The sequence below is a fragment of the Haliaeetus leucocephalus genome, unplaced genomic scaffold (assembly GCF_000737465.1).
Source record: "Haliaeetus leucocephalus isolate CR32 unplaced genomic scaffold, Haliaeetus_leucocephalus-4.0 Scaffold802, whole genome shotgun sequence".
In the NCBI taxonomy this organism is placed as follows: Eukaryota; Metazoa; Chordata; class Aves; order Accipitriformes; family Accipitridae; genus Haliaeetus; species Haliaeetus leucocephalus.
This window is the reverse complement of record NW_010973238.1, coordinates 1,934,246-1,951,127: the sequence shown is the minus strand read 5'-3', so window position 1 is coordinate 1,951,127 and position 16,882 is coordinate 1,934,246. Positions and strand designations below refer to the sequence as shown.

At 36.4% G+C, this 16,882-nt stretch overlaps 1 protein-coding gene across 2 annotated transcripts; it reads left to right on the top strand.

Annotated features, from left to right (window-relative positions):
• Positions 1-218: 218 nt before the first annotated feature.
• ANKLE2 (ankyrin repeat and LEM domain containing 2) lies at positions 219-14,883 on the top strand. Of its 2 annotated transcripts, XR_775279.1 has the most exons (13): positions 219-703; positions 1,771-1,962; positions 3,223-3,416; positions 4,420-4,608; positions 4,906-5,028; positions 5,420-5,486; positions 6,164-6,345; positions 7,846-7,952; positions 8,830-9,023; positions 9,992-10,718; positions 11,298-11,429; positions 14,032-14,355; positions 14,717-14,883. XR_775279.1 is itself a non-coding variant. In XM_010581688.1 (12 exons), the coding sequence occupies exons 1-12, from the start codon at positions 226-228 to the stop codon at positions 14,267-14,269; spliced, it is 2,823 nt and encodes a 940-aa protein (XP_010579990.1). In that variant the 5' UTR covers positions 219-225; the 3' UTR covers positions 14,270-14,883. The 2 variants fall into 2 exon arrangements, 1 of the variants encoding a protein (XP_010579990.1); XM_010581688.1 differs by having other exon boundaries at positions 14,032-14,883.
• The last annotated feature ends 1,999 nt before the right edge of the window (positions 14,884-16,882 follow it).

Genomic DNA, 16,882 nt, shown 5'->3' with positions numbered 1-16,882 from the left:
AGGAAATAAACTCTTGGTATAAGTCTGATAGCTAAAAAATGTTTTTAATGAGTTGAAAACTATTTTGTCTTCTCTGCAACTGTGATAATCTCTTCAGAATCAGAGAAATTCTTGAGATGCTTTTTTCCTTGGGTTTAATACAGCATTTAAATAGCAGAAAGAAAAGTGGTTGTGTTCTTTAGTTTATCTGCTCCCTTTTTTGCCTTTCCTATAGGTGAAATAACAATGGATGCAATATTATGCCGATTGAAGCAGCTCACCCCTGATGAACTTAGAGAAGAAATTGTAAGAGCAGGACTGAAGTGTGGACCCATTACCTCAACTACTAGGTTTATTTTTGAAAAAAAATTGGCTCAGGCGTTATTGGAGCAGCAAGGGGCGTTGGAGGGAAAAGGATCTGCTTTATCAGAGGAAGCTGGTGGAAATGTCCCATCTGGTAGTAGCCCAGCAGAAGCACAAAAGGCTTTGAAAACTACGGCGGTGAATTACAATGGTCATGGAAGTGTTTCGGAAGAGGTAGACTTTGGGTACTGTGTAGGTCTGAACCCTCCAGAAGAAGACGCTGTAATGCACATGAACTGTTCAGCTCCAGTCTGTGGAGCAGGATGTGCTGGTTCACAAGTTAGTACTCAGACACCGTCCAGAGATCCTCCACTATTCTATGGTGTTTGTCCAGTTTATGATGACATATTGGCAAGGAATGGTAAATATTAATCTCCTTTATTTCCAATGATAAGCATTTTACAATCATGTCTAAATAGACCTTCTTCTATATAGCAGGTGATACGAACACCACTGTGTTAGTATTTTAAGCATTGCTTGAAGTATTATTTTTTTTCTGTAAATAGTATTTATTGGATCTTCTGAGGCATAGAAACACAGTTATAAGACATCGCAGGTGTTCTGCTATAATAGTTGATACACATGAGGATCCTCTACTCAGTGTAGCTCAGAGGAAGAAAATTATTTCCTACTGCTACTCTCATACCCATCTGGTGCCTTTAATCTCTCTCAATAATAAAAAGTAATCCTACAAATAAGCAATCAAAAAACTATTTATACTATCATCAGTTGAAGCTTAAATTATCTCTTCTAACAGATTTCATATTTGCCTTTCTATCTTAATGCCAAATGTTATCTAGAGCATCAGTCATTCTTCACATTTTATTGATGAATACTGCAATAAGGAATTATTAAATTACCTAGTGGCAGGATTACAGTAGTGCATAATGGATCATTTAGTCCGAGACGGTGGTAAGTATTCTTTCTCATAAAAAGGATATTTGAACAAATTAGCGTTAATGCAAAAGGAGAGTAAAGAGGAAGATTAGATTAATGTCTAAATTTCTGTGTACAGGTCTTAAAGTTGTGACAGTGGATCACTTGCTTAGTTGATCTTTCTGAATAAGAGAACACGGAAAGTAATGCAGGGTGAATAAGCTCTGAGTCTGCTTTTCAACCTGGATGTGAAACACTCGCCTGTTGAAGCTAGCCCATCTATTAGAAAAAGATGTTCAGCTAACATCAGGTGATATGTGTACAGTATTTGACTATTCATATGCACCAATATCTGGAGTGTGGTGTGTAAAATTCTTCTACTCAGTTTCCGAGAGAGAAAATTTAAAAGGACTTTTGATTCTTATGCCATGTTTGGTAGAGAAACAGTTTGGGACCAAAGCTGGAAGGATAGTCTGAGAATTTTGTAATCTGTTTCTAGGAACAAATCTGAGATTATTGAAATAACTTAGCTTTGATTGTACTTTGTTGCAGAGAGAATACATGTTTATGAAGATAAAAAGGAAGCTCTCCAAGCTGTTAAGATGATTAAGGGTTCCCGTTTTAAAGCTTTTTCAAACAGAGAGGATGCTGAGAAATTTGCTAAAGGAATCTGTGATTATTTCCCATCTCCAAGCAAGTCCTCTTTATGTTTGTCTCCAGTGAAAATGGGATCATTTAACCGAGGTGAGGGTGTTCATCTGTGTACAGTAGGTGCAATATACAGTCTGATAATTTTTTATGAGAGAAGAAGCAACAACTGCATAACCGATATACTAATAACAGAAAAAATTTCAAAGGGTGAAGCATCTTAATAAATTGAAGTCCCTTTAGAGTGGTGGTGTTTAAGATGAGCTGTAAACAAATGTTACATCACAGCTCCAGAGCTTACTCACCCAGTAAAATCACTGTATAAATAGATATGACAACCAGTATTTAATTACATTTTTTTTCTGTGAAATAAATTAGAAAGAGGCAATAAAAAGCGTATTTTCATTTTCTAATTCAAATCTGGTTTTACTTCTGTATAAAATGATACTGTCACTGGAGAAGTCATCCTTAAAGGTAATTGATGCTTTTCCAAGAAAGGAGCACCAAAGTTTATGTACGGAATTAAAGTAAGAAGTAGAGGCTGTTGGAATCCTGCCATTTCTTTTATAAAGAACTACCACAGAAGTAAAATAGAGCCCCAGGAATCTACAGAAAGACTGCTTTTTGTCTTTTAAAGCATGAGGTTTGGCCTTCAATGTATGGTTTCTACGGTCTGTGTTATGATAAAGTTAACGGGTTACTTTCACAAGCAATTGTCGTTGTGGTTCACATGAATTTTACACTAAAAAATATTGCTATTCTTCTAAAGCTGAAATGTTGGTAATGGCCTGCATAGATATGTTGCTTAGTAGTCTATGGTTATATTTGGTAGGATTTGATTTTACTTATGGACTTCAGGATTTTCAGGTTTAATAAGAAGCTGATAAAATTGCACAGTGTATTAAACCTGTATTTAATTGTTAAGTAAGTTTGTAAGTTCAGAAATAAAATGGTAAACACGGATCATACTTCGCGATGTTCCCAGTTGCTAGATTCAAGGGACTCAGTGGTCATAGAACTGCAAAAGCAATTTTAATATTCAGAAATAATCTTATTTCTTGTTGAATTTTGCCTTTAAGTTTGGATGGAAGCAGATTGGTAATTTTAAAATTTACCAGTCCCTATTAAAGTCTGAAATAGTTTTACAAGTTTAAGTCATGTTCTCTTCCCTCCCTATTACTAACTACTAGTATTTTTAAATGTCTTGTCATTGACCTCAATTTTTTTACTCCTGTACATTAAAGATGCAAAGTTAATACATATTTTAGATTAAAAGCTTATTGTCGTGGTCTGGGTATGAAAATAGTGATCACTGAAAAGAATGTATCTAGAAATGTGTTACTTGTGTTTTGATAGATGGCTTATGCTCCCCTGAGACCGAAACTGCTAATAAAGAGAGAGCCAACAGTTATAAAAGTCCACGTACTCAAGATCTTACTGCTAAACTTCGGAAAGCGGTCGAGAAAGGAGATACAGCAACATTTTCAGAACTTATTTGGAGTAACCCTCGCTATCTGATTGGATCAGGAGACAATCCAACAGTTGTACAGGTAAAAAAAAAAAAAACAAAAAAACCAAAACATGTTCTGGTTTAGTGATTTAGCTTTGAGGTCTGATAAGCAGAACTGGAAGGAATGTTGTTTTCCTACTCTTCCTGCAAGATACCTTGTTTCCGCCAGTGCAAAGTTTCTCAGTGTTTATTGATACTAGCTGAAAGCCAAGGGAAATGTGGCAGTTGTCTGTCTTGCGGAAGTCACCCATCATAACTGAGAGTTCACTTTGCTCCAGAAGAGCTAGGGTAAAGAAACTGAGTATGCGTTTCTTTAGGGGAAGAATAGTTTTATCCAGTAGTGAAAGAATAGTCTTGTCTTCGTATAGTATTTATCTCCTCCAAGTAATTCCAGTCTTTTTAAAATAGAATGATTTTAAGGAACAGGGTAGTGCCTAGGCTGTAACTAGGTGTTCCTACAACACTGCTGATCTAGGCACCACCATTAAATTTCAAAATGTGCTCTACATCGAAAATCCATGTATAAGGTACCATTTAGCAGAGGCTGACCATCTTACTTTAACAAATTACTGCTATCAGACCAGCTTTGTGAAGTTGTTGAAATTTTGTATGTAATACATTACAGCAAGCTGAACTTTATATGTATATATATATGCACACCCATTTTCCTGCTCTTTTTATACTCTGAACTTCCTATCTCCTTTTATTACGTGTATCTTAATATATCTTCTTTGCCATGTTTTTGCCCTAGATGTAAAAAAAGACTCTAGCTGAGTATAAGAACAATGTTGTAAGAATAATGTGAGTGCAAAGATGCAGACGTCTTTACAATATCATATAATCTACTGCAGTTCTGAATGTTTATGTACTGTTTTGTAAACATCTTTTTCTAATAAAATATTAAGAAACAAAAATCTAAATATAAGACTCAGTGTAGGAACCTTTGATTTTTCACAGTTAAATTAGAAGTGTATGGGCGTCAGAAAGCTGGTTAGATTTCAGTTCATTCTAATGTTTGTCTTCCCCCCCCCCCCCCCCCCCAGGAAGGGTGTAGGTACAATGTCATGCATGTTGCTGCCAAGGAGAATCAACCTGGTATCTGCCAGTTATTACTGGACACTTTGGAAAATCCTGAATTTATGCGGCTTATGTATCCAGATGATAATGATACAATGTTGAAGAATCGCATCCAATATATCGTTGACCTTTACCTTAATACACCAGATAAAATGGTAAGATTTTGATGTTTGCCAGTTTCTTCTTATTATGGACACAACTGGAAGGTGTTACGGATGTGTAAGGAAGAAGGAAAGAGAGCAGAAAGGGACGCTTCCAGCAGAATGAGCTATTAATGAGTTTTGTGGGTTGTAATAATCATTATTCTACAGTATGGTGGGAAAAGATCTATTAAGAGCCCTGATAATTAGTCATGACATTTATTTACTTTTTTCCAGTCTAAATCAAATACATGGGATTGACTTTTATCATGTTTTCAAATGCTTGTGAATTTTCCCTTTTTCCCAATGCAGGGATTTGATACTCCATTGCATTTTGCCTGCAAGTTTGGGAATTTGGAGGTTGTTAATGTGCTTACCTCACACCCAGCTATTGTAAAAAATCCAAGAAACAAATATGATCAAACTCCAGCAGAAGTAAGTCTCTCCATGTCCACAACAAAACCAAAAATGTTATCCTAATCAATATTTTTCGAGTTCAAACATTTACTAACTACTGTAGATAGAAGGCTTGTAGTAAGATAGTAGTGTCATGATTAGAGTATAAATCTTTGATAACATTAAAAATATTTTATGTTGATTGTATCTGGGGAAAAGTTCTAGGTTTTATAATTCACTGCCTTTTCTTTGCAGTATCCATTTTATGGGTTTGGATGTATTTTAGTGGTTTGTTCTACTATGAATTAGAAGTACTGGATGAGATGGGTAGAGGCCAATAACGTGACTATTCAAAAAGAACACACATTGCAATTGATTTGAGATGGATGTCTTATGCTTTACTAACAAACAACTAAAATTATATTAACAGGTAGTTTGTGAAAGAAGCAAGAATAAATCTGCAGAATTAAAAGAAAAACTAAGAGAGTACTTGAAAGGTCTGTATTCAGAGTTTTATACTGTATCAGGCATGTATTTTGGCTCTTTGCTGTCTTCCATTCTGTTTGCTTTCTGTACCATTCCCGTTCATAAATGATGCTACTGTACAGTGCTGTGAAAACCAAAGAGAAACTCTAAAACTGGCAAGGAACAAAAAGCTTTACTGTCTTTTAAATGACATGGTCAGAACTCTTACTGTATGGATCACAAGGTTATCCTCTTAGCTCTGTAACGTAAGCATGGCCGTTATTTTATTCAGTGAGGCTGAAGCAGAAAGTATAAGCTAAAAGCGAACAAAAGATCTTTACAGAGCAAGAGATTTATTTGTCATGCTAGGCAGTTGTGTAATTTCTTTGACGTAGAACTTTTCACCGTTTTGTCACGTTTGGGTTTAGGCATTTGCAAAAGGAGGTTTTGAAATTTGTTGAAGACCCTTAGGGAAGGGATACATCTATCAATGCAGGTATTTTTGTATTTGAGAGAGAAGGGAGCCTGTACTACGATACAATCTGTAAGCAGGCAATAAGTATTGAAACAGTGAGTTTGAATTACAAGTAGTTTTACTAATGAAATAAAGTCAGATGGTTAAGTATATGGGTGTATTGATATTCTAGGAAGAAGCAGCAGGCTAATGTGACATAAACTTCTTAAGAAAGCTTTGTATTATTTATTTTAGGTCGATACTATGTACCACTCTTGAGAGCAGAAGACAATTCCTCAGCTCCTGTAATTGGTGCGCCGTGGTCACCCGATCAGATAGATGATAGCCGCCAAAGAACTTTATCTAGATACACTGGCAGCCCCAAAGATCCAGTGTTGTCGATAAGAGCTTTTGCAGGCCCCATGAGCCCCTCAAAGGTAAGGAGAGAACTTCATATGACTCTAATGCCCTTTTTTTTTTCCTTTTTATTAATAAAGAACCATTAGAAGATTCACCTACGGTTCGTTGTGTGGTGTAGCTTGCTCCTGATACAGATTGTGGTGCTGTCTTTCTTGAAGAGATCTATCTTCCTCTACAGAAAAGGAGAAGCACAGAAACTTGTAAATATTTTTTATTTCTGAAAACAGAAACATGGTGTAAATAAGAAGAGTGGAAGTTCAGTCAAAAGAAAGTTGTTCTTTTCTTTTTCCTATTGGAATCTATTCAAAGACCACTCTTTGACAAACCTTTTGTTCTCTTACAGATAATTGCTCTAACTTTCTAATCTGAAACAAAGCATTTCAATGTGGCTATGAATTGGTTCAAAAAAATCTTAACTATATCTTTATCTCATTTCTAGAAACTGACACTGGATATTAGAAGCAGTTAATCACCTCTGCTTGTTGAATTAACAATATATTTTTCTAAATGGAAAAACTGATGATCAAGTAGTAGGTGTTGGGATACTTTTCGAAAAGTATTGATTGTATAGTAGAAAAACAAAATCTTTAGTTTTCAGGAGGAATACGTAGGTACCAGTTAAATGTATTATGAACTTAATAGGCATTTCTTTAACTCATTTGTTTAATATGAACAGGCTGGAAGTATGACAGCTTTAGAAATGGTGAATAAATACAGTTGAGGACTTTCTGTCATCTGATGCTTGAATTCTTCAGGACTGAGTTTTACCAAAATGCTTGTTGCTTTTTTCTTCTAAATATGCTCGTTGGTCAATTTTCTGTTCACCTGACAGAAATGTAAATATATTCTGTACTTTGAAAAATTTTACCTAGGGGTGTAAACAATGCATTATTTTGATTGCTGACAGATACTTTTAATGTCTGAATGTAATTCTTAGTCGTCATTGCTGATTTTTGTCATATAAAGGCATAAAGTTTGGGAGTTTACAAAAATCCATTTGTTTATTCCCTTTAGGAGTTCAAATTCAAAATAGACAGCAAGGATATGTTCTAATAATTGCAGCAAGTCTGTGGAATTAAGTATATACATACAAAAATATCACCTTTGCATCCTAGAAACCAGTGACCAAAAGAGCATTTGTAATTAAATAAAATTATAATGACATGGCAAAATTATAAGACATACTTCTCTTTCCTGCTGCACTCAAAATAAAACCAGGCAGACTTGGTATCTGTACAGTTAACTTTAAGATGGTTGTGCATTATGGTGCTTACTTTCTTTTAATAAGCAGTTATGAGATCCAAGTAACCAGTAATACTGGGAGGAGTAACTTTAGATCCAATATGAGATTCTTAATAGCCAGAGTTGAGCACTACTTGTGGCAGAACTTGAGTTGTTTACATGTAGACAGCAAACAGCTAAATATCTTCTAGACCTATAGGCAGACATTTAGCCAGCAGTGATTCAGCTTCATATTGTGGGGAGTGGTTTTTTTTAATTATTTCTGTTTTTTAAAGGCTGAAGAATTTCGCAGGCTTTGGAAGACTCCACCTCGAGAGAGGGCTGGCTTCTTTCACAATGTCAGGAAATCTGATCTGGAGAGAGGTGTTGAAAGAGTTGGAAGGTATCTAAAAGAGTATCAGTGTGAAAAATTAGCAATAGACAGAGCTATTAAAAGCAAAAGACTTGTGCTGAGAGTACAGCTATTACTTACTGAACAATATCTTAGGGCAAAAGCTACTGGCAGAAATATTTTATTAAATACATTGTAGTTGGATTTTTACTGTATTTTTGTGTAAACAAAATAGCTAAAAATGTGAGACCTAGCTTTCTTAGCTCTGGAAATAAAGATATTTTAACTATTATTGATTGGTATGTATAGAATGCTTTTCTCAAACATTTACTTGCCTAATTTGTCAGAAGATGTAAAATTATGCATAGCCTACTTTTTCTGTAAAATTGAGGGATTGTTAAAAAGATAGCAGAATGAAAAGATCCTAATACAAATGTGCTGCTTTATAAAAGCTGTGTGTTATGGTATGTGTCCTTGCTGTTACAACACCTTGTATCAGCAATATATGGAAAAAACATACTTTGTTAAAAGCTGATTAGATTTCTTTCTTTAAAATAACCCCTCACTTCTTCCTACCTTCTCCCATTCCCAAATAGAAAAAGCTATTGAATGGAGTAGCATTCAAATTATGCCTACAACAGTGGAGATTCATCTCTATCAGATGTCAGCTTAAAAATAGCAATATTTATGGTGCTAACTGTAAGAATAGTAGATTAAATTTGAAAAACATTCTGGGAAAAATCAGATGATACCATGTTTGCTAAGGATGTGTATATCGCTTTTGCAGACTGTTGATTGTTGCAGAATTGTGTTGCCTAGTTGCACATTTGTAGTCCTATTAATAGCTGATAAAATGTGTTCAGAAAAGTTATTGTCAAACTAATATTTATGTCTTCACAAATGATTCGTTTTATTTTATTTATTGCAGGGAGTTAGCTCATGAACTGGGGTTCCCGTGGGTTGAATACTGGGAATTTCTGGGCTGTTTTGTTGATCTGTCTTCCCAGGAGGGGTTGCGAAAATTAGAAGAGTACCTGAGTCATCGGGAAATGAGCGAAAAGGCTCAGCAAGAAACAGGGGAAAATGAAACCTGCAATAGATACAAAACTCCACATCCTTCTGGTAAGAAAAGGGAAAATGCTACAAACAACAGGTTGTACCTAGGGAGAAGAGAGAGAGAAAAAGCTTGGTGCCCAGGGGAAGTACTATTCACCTGTTGTGGTTTCTATTATTAATCTGTTATCCAAACAGTCTGATTATAGTATTGAAAAAGTAGCTAACAACACTGTGAACGTAGGAGAATTAGAACAGACCTCGTTAGATGTTTGTTATCTTTCATATGAAGTACTTCATTTGATTGTAGCCCCCAAACTAAATTCCTGTAAGAAAACCTCTATCTTCAGTATATTTTTACTTGGAGCATTTGGGAATTCGCCTTATAGAATTTTGTAAGTCACAGATACAGAATAAATAACTTTATTATAAAAAGGAATAGTTCTTTACAGTTGGGGGTGAAAGACACACTGAACAAAACCCAGGAAAGCTTTTATACCTTCTTGGACCGCTGCTTGCTACATGTTTATGGAAGGCTCACGCTAGTCCCAAATCTTTGCGTTTCTTCCTCCTCTCCTGTGCAATTGTAGATGCGAAGGGGCTCTGGTACCGGAATAAACCTGGTCCGAGAAGACCCTGAAGGGTAGTCATTGGACCAGTCATAAGCCTTTGTGCTTTGGAAGAGATGAAAACTTAAGCTATTCTATTCTATATTAGTAACGTTTTCCTGCCCTGTTTTGCTTTATCCTGACTTTATCCTTTGCTGCTGGTTAATGATTGAAGTGAGGAGCGTAGGATATACTGTTCTCAGATGACTAGGATATAAAAGGTTATTTGCAAAAAAAATACAGCCTTAATGTTGTCATTTTGCATTTGTAACTTTAGTTAGGTTAGTTCATGCTGCTGTATAAAGAAAATTAGAGAGGGCTTCAATAAATAGAATAAGCCATAAAGTTTGCATATTTATTCCTAGTTTATTTGATTGGCGTTCTGTTGAAAGTCTTTTTATGTGTTGCTCTTATTAAAATTGTTTACAGGCAAAAGTAAAAAATGCTGCAATTCTATTTCTGTTGGAGCGTTTTTGGATGAGGATGATGATGACATGAGCTTAGAAGAAATTAAAAACAGACAAAATGCAGCACGGAATATCAGCCAACCTATTGTGTCCAAAGAACCTAGCATTGATGCTATTGGAGATGCTGAGTGTGATATCTTGTCAATGGAGCGTACAGTAAACATTATAGAAACATCACGTCACCCCAGGCACTATGAAAAGGCAGCTTCTTCCAGCAAAAATGGATTTTGTAATCCTGTGTCCACTGAAAGGATAATTAGTGACAGAAAGCATTTGCATGATGGAGAAGAATGCCTTGTATCGCCTGTTTCCAATTTAATGTCAGAATTCGAAAGCCTGTCATTCCAAGAGCAAGAGGTTGCAGGAGAATCAAATGAAATCGCTGAGAAAACTGCAAATGAGAGAATTCTGGCTGAAGGAACAAGTCAGGTGAGAATATCCAAGGACCATCTGGATAAGACCTGCTGTGCAGTTTCACTGTCAGGTTCTTCTGAGCCACGTGTTACAGGTAAATTTGGAGAGACCAAGTTAAGGACAGAACACAAAATACCATCAGAAAAGGAGAGACAGTCCATGGAATCTGGAATTCAGACTAATGAGGCACAACAACGTCAAGAACTTTCTTCCCAGAAATTTCTTTTGAAGGCTTCACCCGCAAATGACAATTCTAAGAACTTATTCCTGCTTGGGTAAGAATTGTCTTTTTAACACTTATTTGTCCTTTAGTTTATGTATGCAAAACAAGAAGATTTTATAATATCACTGACAGCAAGGTTGAGATGATGTGGTACTAAGCAATGCTAGTTGCAGTCAGCCTTCAATGATCATCTTAAAGCGCTTTGATGCTTGTACGTTAGCCATACAGTTCGCTTGCAACTAATTACCCGAATACCGTATCTAAAACGGGAGGAAGAAGAGGAGAAGTCTTTGTTTCCAAATCAGTTTCAGTTAACTTTGCTGTTTACCATTCATCTGATGGGCTTGTGACTTCCTGATGAGCCTGACTTAGATTGACAAAGTGTTTGCTACACTCTTGGGATGTCCTCAGATTAAATTTTTGAAACTTTTTTTTAATGAGACTACTGTGTAATAATGGACAGTCATTTATGTGTGGGCTTGCTTGAAAAAGTTCATAGAGAAGCTATGTTTATGGAGTTGCATGGGCAATTTGTTTGCTTATATCAAAAATAAATGTTTTGGAATTGGGATGTTTTATTGCCTGAACAAATACATAGTTCTTTTTTCATCTAGTTCTGTTTATATTCTAGGGAGCAGCCCTCGAAGCTGGATAGTGATGTCTTAGCAGCTATAGAAGCAGTAGAGATTGATCCACAGAAATACCCGATTATTAACAAATGGAAACATGCGGTGCAGTCATACTCTTCATCTGACAGGCAAAGGTATTTCTGCAAATTCAAGCAAAATGATTTGAAATAAAATTTGTAGCTGGTCAGCTGCAGAACAGCTTGAATAACTAGAATTTCAGGCCTTGTTGCTCACAAAAACTCATTTTAAATATTCAACGGTATTAACTATTAGTGTGTTTCTGAAATTAATCACCAAGCCTTTTTGGCTGGTGTCTATTGATAAGGAAAGTTTACTGGTGCTGCAGTCAAATTCCTTCCATTACATTGCAGTTCCAAATAACTTCAGCATATCTATACAGACAAATCGGACAGAAAATGAAGGTCTCGAGAGTGTAAGTGTTTTCCAGTTGGCAAATGTCTGTTTGCTGATTTGGATCCTTCATTGGTCATAATGGTATTTGTGATGTCAGTTGGTAATTCATCCCTGTTGTGAATGCAGTGCAAGAATGTTGTACTTGGGTTGTGCAGAGTGATGTTAAAGTGAATTTAGTATCTTCAGGCACCTTTTTATTACTATTTTTATTTTTACCCTCTATTACCCCAGTCCAAAGGAATTGTTAGTGTGAACAGTGGTGTGTTAAGTTTTTAGAGAGAATGTCATGTTTTGCTAGACAAATAATGGAAGCACACTGCATTCAGTGGCACGCCTCAATACATGTTATGCCATTTATACGTTTTGTTTTGAATGCTGTTGCTTTTGGGGATGCAAAGCAACAGCTTTCATAAAAGTGGCTGCTTCTGGTAATTGTATTAACATGAAGATTTATTTCCATTGGGACAGACATTGGTCAGAACGCTGAAGAAAGTCCCTTTCTTAGACAGCCTACAATGTATATATAGTCATGATAAAGTTCTCAGAAAAGAAACAGATGACCCAGTGCCACACAACAGATTGGAAAGGGGGCAGGAACAGAAAGCCATCGAATGACTTCTACTGACTTCTATTTTTCTCTTGTTTCTTCTAGCTTTCTTAAATGCATGAAATTCCACTTATTATGAGAACTATTTCCACTAAGAAGTTCTCAATATAGGCATTAAACATTAATTTTTCAAAACATGTTTTAAAGACAGAGCCTTTAAAGCTCTGTCAGAACTTGTGAGAATTTAAAAAATGTAATTGACTGGCTTTATTGACCACAATATTTGAGAGTAGGAGTTGGGAACCAGCAGCTGAGAAGTGCAACTGTGTTAAGTTAGCAGAGATTGGAGCAGGAGGAATGTTGTGGAGCTGAAACAACATGTGACAGGGCTGAAAGAAGTGCAGATGGTAAGTGGAAGGAGAGATGCTGCCCAGTGCTAAGCACTGGGAAAGAAAGCAGCTTTCTTCTGTCTCTGTTTCAAACAGTGCGCTGAAATAGGGCCGTCGAGTACAGTTTTAGAAAAAACATGAAGCTCACTAAGATTTTTTTTCTGATTTGAAGTGGAGTAGAAACAGGGAAATATTTTCGTATACCTGGCTGATACGGTGTCCTTGTACCACTTCACTTTTCAAAGTCAAATTCTCTTGTCCCCTGATTTTTGCGATTAATTTTTTGGAAGAAATAGGCTAATTGGTAGGCTTTTTTCATTCTTACTCCATTGTCTGAAAGGTCTAAGGTGTTCTTCCAAAGTGCTAAAATTTAACATAAGATTTTTAGGTGTAATCACTGTTCTATCACATAAGTAAAAGCGACTACTGTAATTATTTGCCAATGTCAAGGCTTGCTCTGTCAGCCTCCTTAATTTTGCAGTGCTGCTTCTGCCAAAAGCAAAGAAGTGACATACTAGATCACTTTGTGTTTAGGTATGTAGGATTTTGACTGCAAAAATCAGACCTAATGATACAGATACTAGTAGGTCAGCCAGAAGAAAATTATTTTCAAAAGGTTTTAAATAAGCTGTGTGAATGCCTGTCTTCTGTAGTTGGGGGGTGGGTGTGGGTTGGTTTGTTTGTTTGTTTGTTTATTTTTTAAAACCTTATAAGATACTTTAGCTTATAACATGTTTTCTATAGTGGCTTATCTTAAGAAATTGCCTCGCACATAAAAGAAAAAACCAGATGCTAGAATCAACCTTTGGTCATTCTGCCTTGCTTAAAATAAAATTTAGAGAAAAAGGAAAGGTTTTTACAGGAAAGGGTTTTTAATTTAATAAAGGAAATATTTTGCTCTGCTTTCAAAGAAATTTTAGATACTAGTTCTCACTTGATTTCAGAAAAAATCTGACACTTACTATATAGAAAAATGGTATTATTTCTGGGGCATCCAAACACAAAGATTATTTTAAAAAAGGAGAGGGAAAATCATGCTTAGCCACAGCAATAGCTGCGGCACTAGCCAAAATCAGGTCAGCTTTGATTTTGATGCCTTTTTGTAGTGGGGGCATTGGACTAAAATTGCTGAGGTGCTTCACAAGCACCTGGTTCTTTTCTTAATGGCTATTTTGGAGCAAATGACATCTTACTGATGAGGCAACATGTCTACATATAATACGTTGTGCTGTCACTGTTTCTTCTCAGACTTGTCTCCTACCAGTTATGATTTTTCTCTGCTGGTGCGTTATTTCTAAGATCTACAAGTGATACTGAGTAAAAGTACTTGCTCTCCTTATTGCAGTTTTCTTAATAAAATGCAAAATGACTGGTCGTTTCTTTCAGTTGGCCGAGTCCAGGACTAAAGGCAAGATTCAAGTCCCAAACCGTCGCTGCTGGCCTTCCAAATGCTTCAGTGTATTCCAATTCAGGAAGAAATAGTCCCATAACAGGAAGTCCAGGAAAATACGGCAATGCCGCCTCGTTCTCTCCAGACCCTGGGAGTCCTGGGCGCTACAGTCCAGCTGGTGTCAACCACGCTCTGTTAAAACTGCGTTATTTTTCAGAGCCTCCTGCCCGCTAAAATAGGATTCATCTTCCTGGGACTTCAAATATATTTTCATTGTTAGAGTGGAGGAAGAAACTACAATGTTACTGAAGTGACATGAGGTTTGTATTTGGCTATTTGTTTTTCCTCAATTGAGGACAAGTGTATGTTAAAAGAAATTGAATATATGTCTTTATGCCATATACGAGATAGATTACTGGTGATATGCAAGAAGTTAGTGACAGTCAGTGCGGTTGTCCAGTAGCTATGAATTAACCCTTGTTGCCAGTAAAGCAGGGAGCTGAACCTTTACTTAGAAATGGTGGTATTTTACTATCACCAGTTGTCATTATTGTAATGAACCTGTTTGCCCTCAACTGTGTTTCTTTTGCTTGGATAGTCTGGAGGAAGCACATCATCAGTAAACAGAAGTCTTATGAGAGGAAATTGACGGCAAGAAGTAAAATGTTCTTCTACTTGCAGGGGGAATGCTCAAAGTGAAAAGCCTAAAACAAAGCCTGGGTAGTGACAGCTTTCCACTACTGAGTATGAATGTGAAACCCTGTGCATAAACAGGAAGTAAGTGTTTATAGCCAGCAGTTTGGTCTAGACAGTTGAATATACACACACACGCTCTATATATAATATATATATATGTGTGTATGTATGCACGTGTTTACACAGAAAACCTTGAGTCTTTGCTTGTTCTGAGGCTGTTAAAAACACCATGATGTACCGAGTGCTTTAGTAAAGGGGCACTATAGAAATTACTGGTATTCCTTTAAATGTTAGTTTGAAGATTGAAAAAAAAAAAATCTAAATATTAGCTGTTTTTTTTTCCCACAGAAGCTTTTAACATTAGCAGATTTTAATAGTTATTACACAAAAGCACATCAGCAATAATTTCAGCAAATTTACCAGCAAGATACCTTAATGGTCTCGTTTGTAATATATTAGAGTGGTAGCCAGTGACCCATGATGTGGCTCCTTATTTCCCAACTGTAAAGAAAGAGGAATAAGGACTAAAAATATTTTTATTGGAATCGAAGCTTTTATTATGTCTCTAGTCTTGATGTGGTAATGAGTTTTTGTTACAGCAGTCAATAATTTTATTCTTTAGCCTTCTGTTAGAATGACTTGTTTGGACAGCACGCTGCTGAGATTGAAGAATGCTTTTCAAAACTCAAGACAGTTTTCCGTATCAACCTTAATGGTTGTAATGGTTTGAAAGAAGGCTTCCAGAAACAGAGTTCTCCAGTGTTGATAGTGCTCTAGTTGTTAAAAAAAAAAAAAAAAAAGAACAGCAAAAAAAAAAGAACAGCAAAGAAAAACCTATCTATTGTTACAATGTAAATCGGATCAGAAAATTAAAATCTGCCAAGGCTGTGCTGGTAAAAAGGGATGGATTTGGATTCGCTGGTGCCACACAGTAAGTAGAAAGCAGGGAACTGCCTTGGACGTCTGTACGGGAGGTGCATGTCTGAAGAAACCTAACTGTAGGCAGGACAGTGCAGTGTGAGAGTGGTTGGTCCATTTACCACCTGTAGGTCTCACCACTACAGAGGCTGGATTTAAGAATCCAGAGCTTGATAGGTTTGATGGCTGTCGCACACTGCGGAGTGACTGTTTCGTACACAAACTGTACACCCTTCAATAAGTTCATGATTTGGTACAAACCTAAAAACTGCACTTAATGCTTTTGCAAGCTTAATAGTGCCTTTTGTAACATATTTTTTTTAATTAAATTCTTGTTCTTTTAGAAGTTTAAAAAAAGTGGCATCCACTTACTATGGGCACATAAAATAGTTTTTCTTCTGGGCTTTCTGAACAGAACGTATTTAATGTCTCTCTCTCTCTCTTTCTAAGTTTGATTATTTGGTGTGATAGCTCTCCACTGTGGGAGAGCATTCCTATTTTAGAAATTATTTTTTAAAAAAAGGCTTATTTAGCTCTTTCTTTATAATTAATCCTATTTCCAATGAACTGGACATTAGAAAGAGCTACTTTACACAAACGATTGTCATTCAGTGATATTCCAGACAACGAGCTGGGGTGTGGGGGTGTCATTCTTCAAGAGGCATGTAAAAAAAAAAACCCAAAACCATAACCTGCTATATTACCAAGTATATTAACTGACTTCTTTTTCATGAGGGTTTTTTTTCCAGTCTGGTTTTTGATGCAACAGTCTCTGGTCTCAAATGTTTGTAGGTCCCAAATTTCTACTTCTAGTTTTACGTAAAAGGGGGGGTGTTAGTTTTGTTCTGTTTTTTTGTTTAAGTAATTTAATGTAAATGATGTCTTTGTCATTCTGGAGAAATTATTCAGATGATGAGTAACTGCCTAATACCATGGTAAAGCCAAATTCATGTGGTAAGTTACTGTGTGTGCAGCTGCTGTTCTCCACCCTGGTCCTTCTTGAGCTGTCATACAGCGACGTTGCCCTTTTGATAAGAGTTTGTTACAGAGCCAGGAGACCAATACTGACACTCCAGTACTTTTTTTCTTTTTGTCCTTTTTACCTTTATTATGCTTTGCTTTCTTTTTTTAATATTTAAATCTATATTACTGGTACGTACATGTAGAGACACACCACGCGCACACACACAGACACCCCCCCCCCCCCCCCCCCCACCCCCCCACCACCACCCC